A 13,884-nucleotide genomic window follows, 5' to 3' on the forward strand; every position below is an offset into this window, starting at 1 on the left:
CTAACCCCGTAAGCTATTGGCAGTATCCCATTGTTAGCATCCATGGCTACTGCTAATAAGTTTACTCCAAGGTATCGACCTTTCAAATGTGCTCCGTCAACTATAATAACTAGGCGTATGCAAGTAATAAACGAACGAATCTATAAAATAATATACACAAGAAATATAATCATTTAAATTTGAAATGCATGTAACTAAAGAAAATGAGTCAACAAAATTAAATTGATTTACTAACCGCAACACCAATGGCGATAAACAACAACTCAAAGCGTCCATCTCTATCTGTTTTGATATGAGTTACCGACCCAGGATTTTTCAGCTTTAAATTGTGACAATAAGCTGACAGTTTTGAAAATAATTCTTCTGGCGATCCCCTCAACAATTCCAAGGCATAACATTTGGCTCTCCAAGCTTAAGAATATGAGATACTAATCTTGAACCGAGCATTCATGTCAGTCATAATTTCATGTCCCCGATATACCCTGCCATTCAAAAACATTAACTCAGCCAGAAAACCACCCACTTTTTGTTTGCTTGTCTATGGTGAGGAAAAACTTGGGTTCTTGAACATGTATTTTTATCAATAAAAGTCCTAACTTAAAACATTTCGCAATCTTTGATCCTCTTTGCAATCATACGTCACATACAGTTTTTGTCAATCATACACATTATTTCGAAACGATCTTTGCTTGATTTGTTAACTTTTAGTTGATAGCCATCTTCCACACTTTTTGTATACAAAGCTATCTTCAAGTCTTACTTTGTATCAAAACAATCATCTTTCTTGATATAAATAACTTTTGTGTATCAATCAATTGCTATCTTTACCAACTCTTCTTCCGGTATCTGAAGTAATTCTGGCATATTCCAGTTATACTCCCGTGGCATTTTCTTCTTTTTCTTTTCTTCGGGGACTTCTTCTTATTCTTCTTCTTCTTCAGGGTTATATGAATTACAGAATGGATGTTCAACATGTTCATTCATAATCGTAACTTCCTCCTCATTATCATCGACAACATCTTCCTCGGCAGCGGCTGTTTATCATCAAAATTCGAGTATCGACCAATATCAAAATCATTACACACATGGTCTGTTTCTTCTTCTGAAACATCATCAAAATATGAGTATTGACCAAGATCAAAGTTCGGGTATTGACCAAGATCAAATTTCGAATACTGACTAGTACTCACAATTTTTTCTGTTGGCTCATCATCGTCTAACTGGTCAATACGAAAACCAGAATTTGGTGCTGAAAGTTGATTGAGATTTGGATTAGGAAAAGGTTGTGGGTTTTGAGATTGTGTTTGATATTGAAAATGTGGTGAAACAAAATTTTCTTGGTGATGAAATTATGGTGGAACCATTAAATTTTGAGGTTGATAATAACGTTGTACATTGTGAGCACCATAAACTGGAGTTGAAGAACTTAGTTGATTACTACCCGCTACTGACCCAACTACACTACTTCTAGGTTCAACAATATAGAATGTAACATCATCTTCTTGTGAAACACTAATGTCAACAATGAATCGTTCAACATCTTCATTGTCGGTTAACAAATAAAATTTACCTTTTCTCTGATAAGATAGTCTAAATCCACTTAGAGGCTTTAAATTCAATTTCTTTGCAACACGTAACATTAGAGTTTCATAAGTTAACTTTTTTAATGACAGTTTTAGTTGAAGATTCATGGGTAAAGGCATATATCGTAAAACGCCATGAATATTCTCCCATGACCCTCCAAAACACAAATCTATCCAAACATGATCAACATTAGATGATTTCATTCTACAAATTGTAAATTAATTTACTAAACAAACGAGCTATAAACTACATATCAACACTAACTTAGAGAAGAACATACATTTATTAAGTTGATAGTTGATAATTTGGGAGAGAAATCATTGAAAATTTATATAGAAATAAAATTATGTAAAAAAAAAATTAGAGATGGGGAAGGATGTCTTTGGATATAGGAACCGATGTCGCCGGAGATAGTGATAGATGGAGATGGAATGAGTTGTGATTTAGGGATTTAGGTTATGAGTTGTTGCTGCTACGTAGTTATATTCCCAAAACATTTGTGTTGCGAAAATAAAACCTGTTGCGAAATTAAAATTCGTGTTGTGAATTCGAAAATCGAGTTACTAATTCAGAAATCGAGTTGCGAATTTGAAATTCAGTGTTGCGAATTTGTAAATCACGTTGCGAATTTGGAAATCGCATTGCGAATTTGGAAATCGTGTTGCGAATTTGACTTCTGTGTTGCGATTTACAGATTCGCGTTGCGATTTACAAATTGATGTTGCGAATTTAGAAACTGAGTTGCGAAATTAGAGTTCGCGTTGCGAATTTGTTGGTCATTTTCGTAAATCCAAAAAAAGTTGGTTAAAATCGTATATTATAAGGCATTTTCGGCCACTGAAGTTGTTTTCTCATACAGTATTGTAGAGCTAATTAGTACAATGTTGATGGTTCGAAACCACCCTGATTGGTGGAGAATATACACCATGGGCCATCACTAACTCATCATAAATAGTCAAAGTTTTTTTAAGATGTTGCAATTGTCATTTATTTTCTTCTCTCAATTCATTCTATAAAATAATTTCAGTTATAAAAAAATTGTCATTATTCTTTAAGGTTTCGGATTCAAAAAATATAAATGACAGGAGTATTCAACTTGTTAAGAATTATTATTGAACAAATACTATTTGTATTTATCCTATTTTAATAAAAAATAATTGATTATAACATTATTTAAATTATTAGTAAATGAATTATAATATAAGAACATGCTAAAGTATATATTTTTTAATATATTATGTGTATTTTATTTTTTATTATTTTAACAATATATTATACAAATCAATATTAAATATTTTTTTTAGTTTTAATTTAATTTTACCCGTTAATTTTGAAATGAATTTATTTTTTCTTTATTTTATGTTATTGTGGCCAGTGGCCTATGGGCTTGGATATAGTTACTGCTCCAAAATAACGGACTTCCAGGCCGAAATGGGAAAACACAGTCGTTTAATGAATGAAAAATCGGGGTATAAAATAACGGCGTTAAACGAAAATAACCTGTACAATTTTTTCTTTAATAAAAGAAAAAGAGAAGCCCCCGAGTCGAGTCTTCCCCAAGTTTTCTCAGCCCCTCACAGGTTTCCTCCTTTTCACACTGCTCTAATTTCACTTTTAATTCCCCCCTCAGTTTCTCAGTATCCAAACAGTACAAAAAAAATCAGGAAAATCCAATAAGAGTACTGATTTTCCCTCTTCTTCTTTTTGATTATGTTAATATTGTTGAAATTTCAGTCTTTCAGTTAATCTCCATCTTTAAATCACACCAAATGACTGACGCTTTGGAGGAATCCAATCAAATCGAGAAGCTCTACGAGTTTGGAGAACGCCTCAACGAGGCCAAGGATAAATCTCAGGTTGGCGCCTCTCCTCTCCTTCCCCTCACTCTATGCTCCTAGGGTTTTCCATTTTTCTCTCTTTAACCGGTCTAATTTATGATATAGAATGTGAAAGACTACGAAGGAATCATCGATGCTACGAAAACGAGCATAAAGGCGAAACAATTGGCTGCGCAGCTGATTCCTCGCTTCTTCAAGTTCTTCCCTAACCTTAGCAGCCGTGCTCTTAATGCTCATTTCGATTTGATTGAAGAAGAAGATTTGGCAGTTAGTCCATACTCAATCTTGCGCTCTTTTTACTTTAGTTGGTTACTGAAATTTTGGGGTATTAAAGCTTTAGTTTTAATGTGTTGAATTTTATTAGATTTTGAACTTTTTTGTAGGTACGGGTGCAAGCAATTCGGGGGCTTCCTCTATTTTGCAAGGACACGAAGGAGTATATTTCTAAAATAGTAGATATTTTAGGGCAACTCCTTACTGCTGGTAAAAGTGGAATCCTTTTTGATAAATTGTACTATATTACTCTATTGTATTAAATAATGTCTTACAATTTTGTATTTTAACTCTTCTTTACTCTACTAGAGGAGATTGTGGAGCGTGATGCTGTTCATAAAGCACTAATTTCTGTACTGAGGCAGGATGTGAAAGGTACATTGCATTCTGATAATGTCTGGTAATTGAGTGCATTGATTTATTTTAGTAATGGTGAAATTTGACTATAAGTTAAATATTGCATGTGAGTTGTATAACCAATTTTTTGCAGACTAGAATTTGGTTATATTGCATCTATTTCAGTTTCCTATTATACGGACAAGAAGATGTTAGGGTTCTCTAGGGTAGGTCATGAGCTATGTGAATAAAAGAACTTCGAGCATATACATATAAACTAAAATGCTAAGTTAGATGTAATGGTTATATTGAAAAATGTAATCAACTTTTTTTAATATGGTTTCATATCCTTGTAAAATGTGGCATGAATCAACATGCACTCTTCATTTGCTGGAATTTTTCATCCTGATTTATCCCTTGATGACTAGATTCTCTTGTGAATGCAGAGTCACTGACAGCATTATTCAAGCACATTTGGAACGTTGAGGACCCTAGTCAAGATGACACTATACGTGACAAGGTTTTGTGCTTCATACGAGATAAGGTGAAGAATGCTTCTTTGTTTGCCCGTTGTTGCTAATCTTGTGCTTTGTTTTCGGATGATAATGAGGGAGAATCAACTATGCTTGTAGGTTTTTCCTCTTAAAGCTGAACTCTTAAGACCCCAGGAAGAAATGGAAAGGCATATTACTGATTTAATTAAAAAGGTACAATTTGGATTTCACTACTTAAGCATTCATCATTGCATCTAGTTCTTTCCTTCTTCCCCATGAATTGTTAACTTTCAATTGGAAGATGCGGGATTGATTTTATTTATTTCCATCGCAGAGTTTAGGGGATGTAACCGGAGCTGAATTCAGAATGTTTATGGACTTCTTAAAAAGTTTGATCATATTTGGGGAGACAGCTCCTCCTGAGCACTTGAAGGAACTTATTGAAATAATTGAAGGGCAGGCTGATTTAGATGCACAGTTTGATGTGAGTTCTTCTTCGCTGAATATCAGTTTGGATCTTTTCTTTATATTGCCTGACTTGATTCTTATGGCGTGTTTCATATACCAAACTACCACTTTTCATAATTTATTGTAGTTATTCTTTAGATTTTATAAAGGATGTGGGGCCATAAAATATAAAAATAGTTGGTCGACATTGTCTAGTTTAGATCCACCATTGCATTGTCATTGTCATGAACTTTATTACTATCAACTTGCTTTTGTATGCAGGTTTTGGATGCAGATCATATAGATAGGTTGATATCATGTCTTTTCATGGCTATTCCATTTTTTGTGGTAAGTACTGATTTGCTATGAATGAGTATCTTCTTTTTATCCATTAAATATTCTTCCTATATATGAACTTAATTAGCTGTCTCTTACCTCTAAATCATTTTTCAGAGGGGTGCATCTGGAAGCAAATTCCTCAACTACATAAACAAGCACATTTTACCTGTTTTTGATAAGGTATACTAATTTCCAGCAGTACAAAAAGTTGACATGCTAATACCTTGGAATTTTAATGCATGTTGCTGGAAATTCCTTGCTTATTCTATACATCTTAATATTCCCTGAAAATGGGAAATTCCTTTGACTATAATTTCTTGTGAAACTCTGTTTTGTGAAGGCTCTGGAATGATCCTTTATTTTTAGTAGCCAGTACTGTGGTAAGGAATATGTTATAAAATGTCTATGTTACAGCTTCCAGAGGAGCGAAAGCTAGATTTGCTCAAAGGTCTGGCGGAAATTTCTCCTTACACAACGCCACAGGATTCACGCCAGATTCTTCCTTCTGTTGTCCAGCTTTTAAAGGTATGAGCATACATTTACTAATTATATCTTGTTGACTTGATAGGTTTTTATTTTATTATTGTCTTAAGCATGTTTATATTTATATGGGTTCTGTTATGAATTTTTTCTTTCTCAGAAGTACATGCCTGCGAGGAAGATTGCCGAAGAAACAAACTTTACCTATGTTGAATGCTTGTTGTTTTCATTTCACCACTTAGCTCACAAGGTTTCCTCCCCCTCCCAAGTGATCTTTTTAAATAAAATTTCCTTCGTCGCCTTTTTGTTCTGTAATTTGTATTGTGTAATGCTTATTTAAATAATATTGTTATGTAGGCTCCCAATGCCACAAATAGTCTATGTGGTTACAAGATTGTGACTGGTCAACCATCAGATAGGCTTGGGGAGGACTTCTCGGAGTACTACAAGGAATTCACCGAGAGGTAATCTAGCTTCTTGTCTCCGTTATGCTATACGTTTTACAAAAATATAAAATAACTGGTTCTTTACTTCTTCCCGTATCTTGAGGAAGGCTTGATCCTGTTTATAACCGTCTTAATTTATTTGTGTTCATTGGCTTAGATTCAGCAGACATCTGCTAGTGACCTATTTCCTTTTTTCCTCCAATTTTGTTGCAAGTTCTGTTCAGTTCCTCAAAAGTTGAAATATATGTTGAATCAATGGATCGGTTTAGATATTTATCGTGACTCCTAATTTAAAGAAAAAAAAAATCTATAATCTACCAAATGAACTTAGTATGGTAATGAACAACAATTCTTGTAGAGTTGCCAAAGATATGGCTAATCAACATTTTATCTTCAACACAGAGGTCCAGGTTTTTTGCAAGCTAACTTACAGATCATTCTAGAATTCTCAGATGGAAAAGTATCCTCAAATCTATAACCATTTGTTGAATTTATGTCATATTGTTTGTAATTCTTCTTGTTTATTGTAAGTACTTACTTTTTAATGAATGGTGGTCCAGATTGAGTAGTATTGAAGACCTAACGAGGGGCACAATGAAGAAGTTAACTCAAGGAATGGCTGAGCAGAATAAAGCAATGTCGGCTGCTAAAACTGATGAAGCAAAGGATAACATTGTGAGTTTATTCTTAAGATACCCCATGTTTAAGTTTGTTTTCTGCTTCCCTCTTTGGCTTTTATCATTCATTTTCTATTCGCAGAAAACTCAAAAGCAGAATTCCACAACTGGATTGCGTACATGCAATAATATTTTAGCTATGACAAAGGTAAAAGGGAGTGAAACTTGTCATCTAATTGTATAACATGCGCTATGTGTGTCTAAACTCTCAGCTACTTATCTTTTATTATTTACCTTTTCAGCCCTTACATTCCAAAACACCGGCATTTATTGGAGATAAGAGCGTCAACCTTTCTTGGAAAGAAGCTGTAAAACCCTCTGTACCCTCCAATGCAACTGCAACTGGGTAAGTTTCCTGTTTATTTTGACTGTTGTTTTCTGCTCGTTAGATTTTTTTCTACCTTCATGCGTTTTTGGCTTTACTCAAAACCAGACCCACATGATCTGATGTGGTGATTGATGAGCATGCAATGGAACTAATAGAATTGAACCACATAAAACTACATCCTTTTTCATACATGTTTCAAGTGGACTCTTGCTATTGTTGAACCCTGAAACAGAACAATTTGAATTGTGCAATTTTTGTGCAGGGTGAAGCGACCTGCTAATACAGCCAATGGATCTAATAATTTTGCAACAAAGAAGGGCCGGGTAACTGGTGGTATGCCGAACCAGCTTGTTAATAGAGCATTGGAAGGTATATCTTATGGTGGGAGGGGTGGTAGTCGAAGAGGCAGAGGTAGGGGTTGGGGAGGACGTGGAAGAGGAAGAGGCTACCAGTAACACGGAACATAGAATGATGTTGATCCAAATTTGAAGAATCTGTTTGTACCTGAAGAACACGCTGCGAAGTCATTGATGTGTTGAAACCTACTTTTTTCGGGACAAGTTTTGTTTGATACCTGATGCTGATGAGTTCCTAGATTCGTGGTGGACAAACAATGAAGTTACGTTGGCTAGTGACTGTGATTCGAGTTTCCGATCCCATTAAATTTTATAATGTATTTGAACAAATCATTGCATGTTTTTAGAGTATGGGGATGTTTATAACTTTGTGACAGTAAAGTTAATAGTGACCTAGTTTATCAAGGATGATTATTCAGACCTGGTTATGTAGAATCCCACCTTGGTTTTGTACATCCTATGATTTCACAACACATATTAATTTGTTTGAATCAGCAACTGCATTTCCTTCTCAGCTGATGTGACCTCAAGATTCTCCATGTTAATGGGAACTGGAGCCTGATCATAATCCCTCCTTGAAGAGCTCCATTCATCAGTATCTGGTGCCTGAGGGGCTGCAGAAAGTTCCCCTTGAACACAAACTTCTCCATTACAAAGATATTTGGCAACTCTAAATGCCTTGATCCAAGCACTGTCATCAACCGGAGACAAGTCGCCGACGTTATTCTCCCCTTGGTGGTGCCAATATTTATTAAGTGAGCAACGAAGAGCAGCAAACAAATGGTAGACGTGACACCAGATAAAATGAAAAGACCCCGGAAGCTGTGGATGCTCAAGCTATCGGTTACGTTGGTCGAACAATCTGATAAAGGAGCAAACCACTTTTCTTCCAATGACTTGAGAGTTCCATCTTCTGATAACCTTAAAATGGCTCTCGAAAAATTTCTAGCTATTGGTGAGCCTTTCTGAAACACCTGCAGATATCGAGTCACAGAAGCTTTTTTTATTATTATTATAGATAGTGCAGCAAAGATACATTGGTAAACGGATGTCAGTAATATTAATTTACTCACAAAGCCTAATCCACCAAATGTGTGTGTAGGTGAGGAAGTGGTAAATTTCTTGCAGTAATGACACACTTTCCCATATGGCTGTTCAAGAAACGCTGCAGCTATTTGGTTGCTCTGGAATTCCCCTTCATAATTGTATTCGCTGCTAACATTCTCGATATTTTAACTTTTAAACTCGAATACCTCCTCCAATTAGTTTCTCACAAATGAATCACCGTCACAGCCGATCTTCACGTTGGCCCTCTTTAGCCATTCGATATCCGTAACATTCGGTTCTAATCGCTGCATGGTGAGCATCGAGGTTAGACTAGCAGTGTAGCTTGAGTTTAAAATCAACACAACAAACAGCCACACCACAACCACCACTCTATTCAGATTACTGTAAAGTCTCTCCCCTACAAAGAGTTAAACAATGGCAAATTATGATTTGTTTTAGCCCCATAAATACTAAAAAAGGCTGTTGCAGTGGAACTTACTGTGACCAAAGAAAAGGTAGGAGAAAGTGAACCAAAGTGCTGTGCCAATCTGATTGTTCCATGGTCCTTTAAATTCGGGATTTGACTGGTGTTCCAAGAACCAAACTATGAACATTGTGTACATTAAGATTGCACCAGTAACCAACCACATTTCTGTGGTGAAAGGCTTGAGGAACATCCATGCCGAGTCCTCTGGCTTCACCGGAACTATCATTGATAGCCCAGATACTGCATATGGCTGTGTAATTTCAACGTAATCTGTTCTTGCTAGTATAGTTATGTCGCCGACGGCTGCATCGTAAGTCTTCCCATTGATTTTGGTACACACACAAGAAAATGATCTTATTAGAGACAAAACAAGAATATAAATCATGTAGGTGACTGTCATAGTTTCTTTTTCACATCATTTTCCAAGTCTCATGAAACTCAAATTTGACAACGACATTTCCTGCAAGTATAATTGAATGATAAATAATTTCAAGAACCAGTTCATCATATATATATATATATATATATATATATAGATAAACAAAGGGTATTATTACCTTATTGTAGACTTTGTGAACCAGTTCATCATATGTGCCATCGTGGGGATCAAATTGAAAAGGCAAAGCATAATCAAGAACACTTAGAACTTTATAGAAAAGTTCAATGCAGAAACCACCATAGTTCTTCATACCTGAATACTTACCATCTTCAACCTTAACAAATTTCTCGAATGATGTTCTTGCCGGAACTCCGATGATCATTTGATTCATACTTGTAGGCATTGCCCATCCTTTAGGAACTAAATTTGAATTACCAGGCCAAGTGACTACCAGTAAAACCTGCAGATATATTATCACCAACATAACCAGTTCCATTTTGCTTTACAAAGTTCCTTGAGAATCCAGTCCCTCGTAACAAGAAATCCAACTCTTTATACTTTTTCCGACCACATTTACGATCCTTAATATCGGGTCGTGTGATAGCTTGCGTTCATCGAAGCGGATTTCACCGCTTAAAACGGTGAAATTGCTTGATAATATATTTTTCAACAATGCATTTGGGTTGTTTTCTTTACTTCTAAATCTCTCCATGGCCTGCTTGATGGTTCCAATGCTGTCATATGCTCGTAAGGAGTTGATGCTCGGTTGAAAGTTATCTTCCTCTGGATTTTCGATTCGGAAAGTTCTTCGGAACTGGGGATAGAATGTTTTGTAAAGATCAGTATCCTCAGAATAATAGGCCTTAATTCCTAAATTGCCTTCCATGGAGGAAATCACTGAACTGTTAAACGAGTCAATGTAACTCGATATTGTATCCGTCAGGAATTTAAATAGCGTTCGTAGTCGTGTTTTCGGTCGCTTCATGTTTATAGCGGTTGCGGACATAACGTATGCCATCGCGTTCACTGCAGGTGTCTCGGTCGTGATTTGTTTTTTAAATTCGTACAACTTATCCTAAAATATAATAATTATAGTTATAATTTTAAAGAGTCATTATTATTTAAAGAAATAAGACTATCAACATAGAAAAAGCTCTAAAAAAATTAAAATAGACAAATAAATTACTCATTATGATTCGCTTACGAAAATTAACATATTACAATTTACTAAAATAAACATGTGTAAAATAAAAGATCCAAATCAGAAGATCAACAAAGTCTTGAAAAGTGACTAAATTGCAACACACATAAAAATTGGAGACCAAATTAAAATACATAAAAGTATCAATCAGGGGACTAAACTGAAATTTACAAATGGAAAGGGTCTCATAGAGAGATTTACCCATGCGCCGAATTCATGAAACCCCTACCTCTAAAAACGGCGCCGCACATATGGTTGTTTATAATTCAAACCCACATTTCATTTCTTCTTTTTGCTCAAAGCCAAGGAAAATCCACATGCTCTAAAATAGCCCCTTTTGCCGTGTAGTCCATCGGTCATGGACATCGACGAAGGCCGAACACGGTGGTCGAAGATGATCTAAAAGTCTCAGAAGACTCGTATTGTTCCCCCAAACTCGAATCTAAAGCTCATTTTTTCTAAAACCAAACAACAAGCCCTAGATCTAAGAAATTACCTTTCAGTAATTTGAATTCCAATGACCCTCAAGCTTCCCAGTTACTCATGATGAAGTGAGTTCTCTATTTTTTTTTCATTTTTTTTATTTCGAATCACCCTATTTTTTTGTTGTAACGAAAAATAATGGGAATAGAGGGCCATTATCACCGTGATCGGCTATTACCCGTTAAGTTATGGACGCTATCGGCCACTATTGGTGTGATTCCGCGTTCATACAGCTATTTTGGGTAGTATCGATTTTGGACGACGGTGCTACCGTAAAATAGTGTTATAACATTTTCGTTCCGCTATTTTAAACCATGGTATCAGTAACTATCCAAGCTGAGTCTCTTCCCACGAGTCCAATTTCTTGGCCTTTTCGAATAAATAAATAGTCATTGGTAATGATGACTGAAGAACAATGAAAACTCGAGATTGATGGTTGAGTGGGAGAGTAGCTTCATCAACTCCTCTTGGACAACATGGATTTGAAAGAGAAGAAAACGACGGAAGAACCAATCGATATTCGATCTCTGAGCCGACATCCGAAGAGCTTCAGATAAAAGCAATAACTTCCCAGTATCACCACCAAAGGCATTGTCTTCATAAATCACAATGACCCTTTTCCAGTTGAATGAATTAACGATGCTTGCAATGCATTTCATTTGCTGATAATCACCATTAGCCGTCGTTAACAAGTAAGGCCTCCTAGAGGCAGATAATGATGGTGTGATGGCAGGTGCCGCGAAGGTAAGGACCGGAACTTGAGCTCGGTGTCATGGACATAACGTCTCAGCTCTGTTGTTATGTCATGCGGCACTTGAATGGGACAACTTCCACACAAGTCAGCCTTTCCCAACATAGATCCATGCCTCGAATTAACTCTTCAGGAAGCCAAGTCACATTGGCTGAAAATCAATCCTCAGTTCATTAGTCAATCCCATAGTATACTATCCGAACAAACAAGCCACACATTAGTCTCGTGCCACAATATAATTCCAAAGCCACAAGTACTCTTGGAAGAGAGATCCCGCGGGGCATAGCGAATGCTAGATGGCAACCCCACTCCTTAACAAAGAGCATGATATAAGGCCCACTGGCCCCAAACCGTCCATAGGTATCATCCTAGAGAGACATCGTACCATCCACTTGGTCCCAATGCCTGCACACCTAGGTTCCTCATGAACCTAGGAGAAGGTCGCTTACACCATGGTAGTTCCACATGCTAGCTCAAGGTGAGGGGATGGTGGAGACCCAACACCATATCACTTCCGCCCTAAAGAGCTAAAGAAACTTACCAGCTGTGACACCAGTACCCGTTGGAATGTGTGAACTGAGGCCATTACCCTGACATGCCCTCCATCTTCATTCTTCAAGCTTTTCCTTATCTCATAGTTGCAACTACTCGGCCCGCCATCGAGTTACTGTCGGGGTAATCTCCTGGAAATGAGATGTCCCCGACATTCTCCCCCACTCACTTTCGTTGATGTCCTCATCGACACTAAAACCATATCTTAGTTAACTTATTGCAAAGAGTTGACCCTTCTCATGAGGTCCATCTCTTGCCCTCAAGAACTAAGATCAGGATTCGTTCCACGGGACATCAAACTCAGAGCTTTGGGTAGAGTAAACCCACCTACTTTCATTTTTCTCTCATTGCCATTGAGCCTGTTCTCTTTAAGGATATAACATTGAGGAACCATCGTTGTTACGTCTAACATGTTGAACACCATCACATATTCTAAACCATATAACATATCACTCGGTGTGTTACCCCTCACATACATATCACTTTGTGGCATTTAAACAATGTGTCACATATGACACGATCCATGTAATCAATCCCAAAGTACCATTTAGCTCAAAACATATGAGCATTCAATTATGTTAGACATGTCCCAACTCAAGTCCTCTCGGTCCTTTGTAAATGCTATGCCTAAATTTTGTCCACTTGGCTCACGATTTCTCACCTGTAACATTCTCGACTAAGGATACTAGCTCACCCACTTTTATTCTTGTTTAAGCCTTACTTAATAGTAATGATATACCTGCTCAAACACTAAACACTACACCACCACTAACAAACACATTTATTAGCCCAATAATTATAATACGACTCACAATACACCATCTCAAGAACATTTGCTAATATAAATATAACGCAAATTGACATACCTCATACCAAGATACCAAAGAACTTAAGTTTACCATTCTCTATGAATCCCACTTGTTGACATCATGCCAAGTGATTTACCTTGTCCAAACCATTCTTTCAAATCTGTATCCTGCAACTTCATCTTATCCCCCACTTATTCTCATGATGGCCTCGTCATGAACAACTTTTACTATACAACTCAACCTTTGATAGCCCCTCATTCTCCTCCGCTCGAACTCATGATGACCTCTTAATGAACATCCTTGTGCCTCATTCCCATGAATTATACACTCAATGCACCCATGCATTCCTTTATCTTTGCATTCTTCTCAAACAACTGAATATGCTCCTGATGCTCTTCCATGAAAGGGTTAAATATCATTTATATCATATAAGTAGATGACTACGAATTTGTCAAGGCAGCCATGGAACACCGAGTCACACAAGTCAGTTTCAGTTTATCCCATTGGGCATCCTCACCTGATGGTATCTTGACCTGAGATCAAATTTGTGAAATACTTGGCACTGTTCCACTGGTCA

General features: G+C 36.7%; 1 protein-coding gene and 1 pseudogene across 1 annotated transcript; one reads left to right on the top strand and one right to left on the bottom strand.

Moving 5' to 3' along the window:
- Positions 1-3,160: 3,160 nt before the first annotated feature.
- On the top strand, positions 3,161-8,043 carry LOC120209844 (apoptosis inhibitor 5-like protein API5). Its single transcript, XM_039208737.1, has 16 exons — positions 3,161-3,440; positions 3,528-3,689; positions 3,806-3,905; positions 4,005-4,070; positions 4,478-4,575; positions 4,664-4,738; positions 4,860-5,009; positions 5,255-5,320; positions 5,426-5,491; positions 5,726-5,836; positions 5,952-6,041; positions 6,149-6,255; positions 6,798-6,912; positions 6,997-7,062; positions 7,157-7,260; positions 7,505-8,043. Exons 1-16 carry the CDS (start codon positions 3,354-3,356, stop codon positions 7,695-7,697), a joined length of 1,656 nt encoding a protein of 551 aa, XP_039064668.1. The 5' UTR covers positions 3,161-3,353; the 3' UTR covers positions 7,698-8,043.
- Positions 8,044-8,075: 32 nt separating this feature from the next.
- Positions 8,076-13,486, bottom strand: LOC120209838 (annotated as a pseudogene).
- Between the last annotated feature and the right edge of the window lie 398 nt (positions 13,487-13,884).

The sequence above is a fragment of the Hibiscus syriacus genome, unplaced genomic scaffold, assembly GCF_006381635.1.
Source record: "Hibiscus syriacus cultivar Baekdansim isolate YM2019G1 unplaced genomic scaffold, ASM638163v2 tig00020492_pilon, whole genome shotgun sequence".
NCBI lineage: Eukaryota > Viridiplantae > Streptophyta > Magnoliopsida > Malvales > Malvaceae > Hibiscus > Hibiscus syriacus.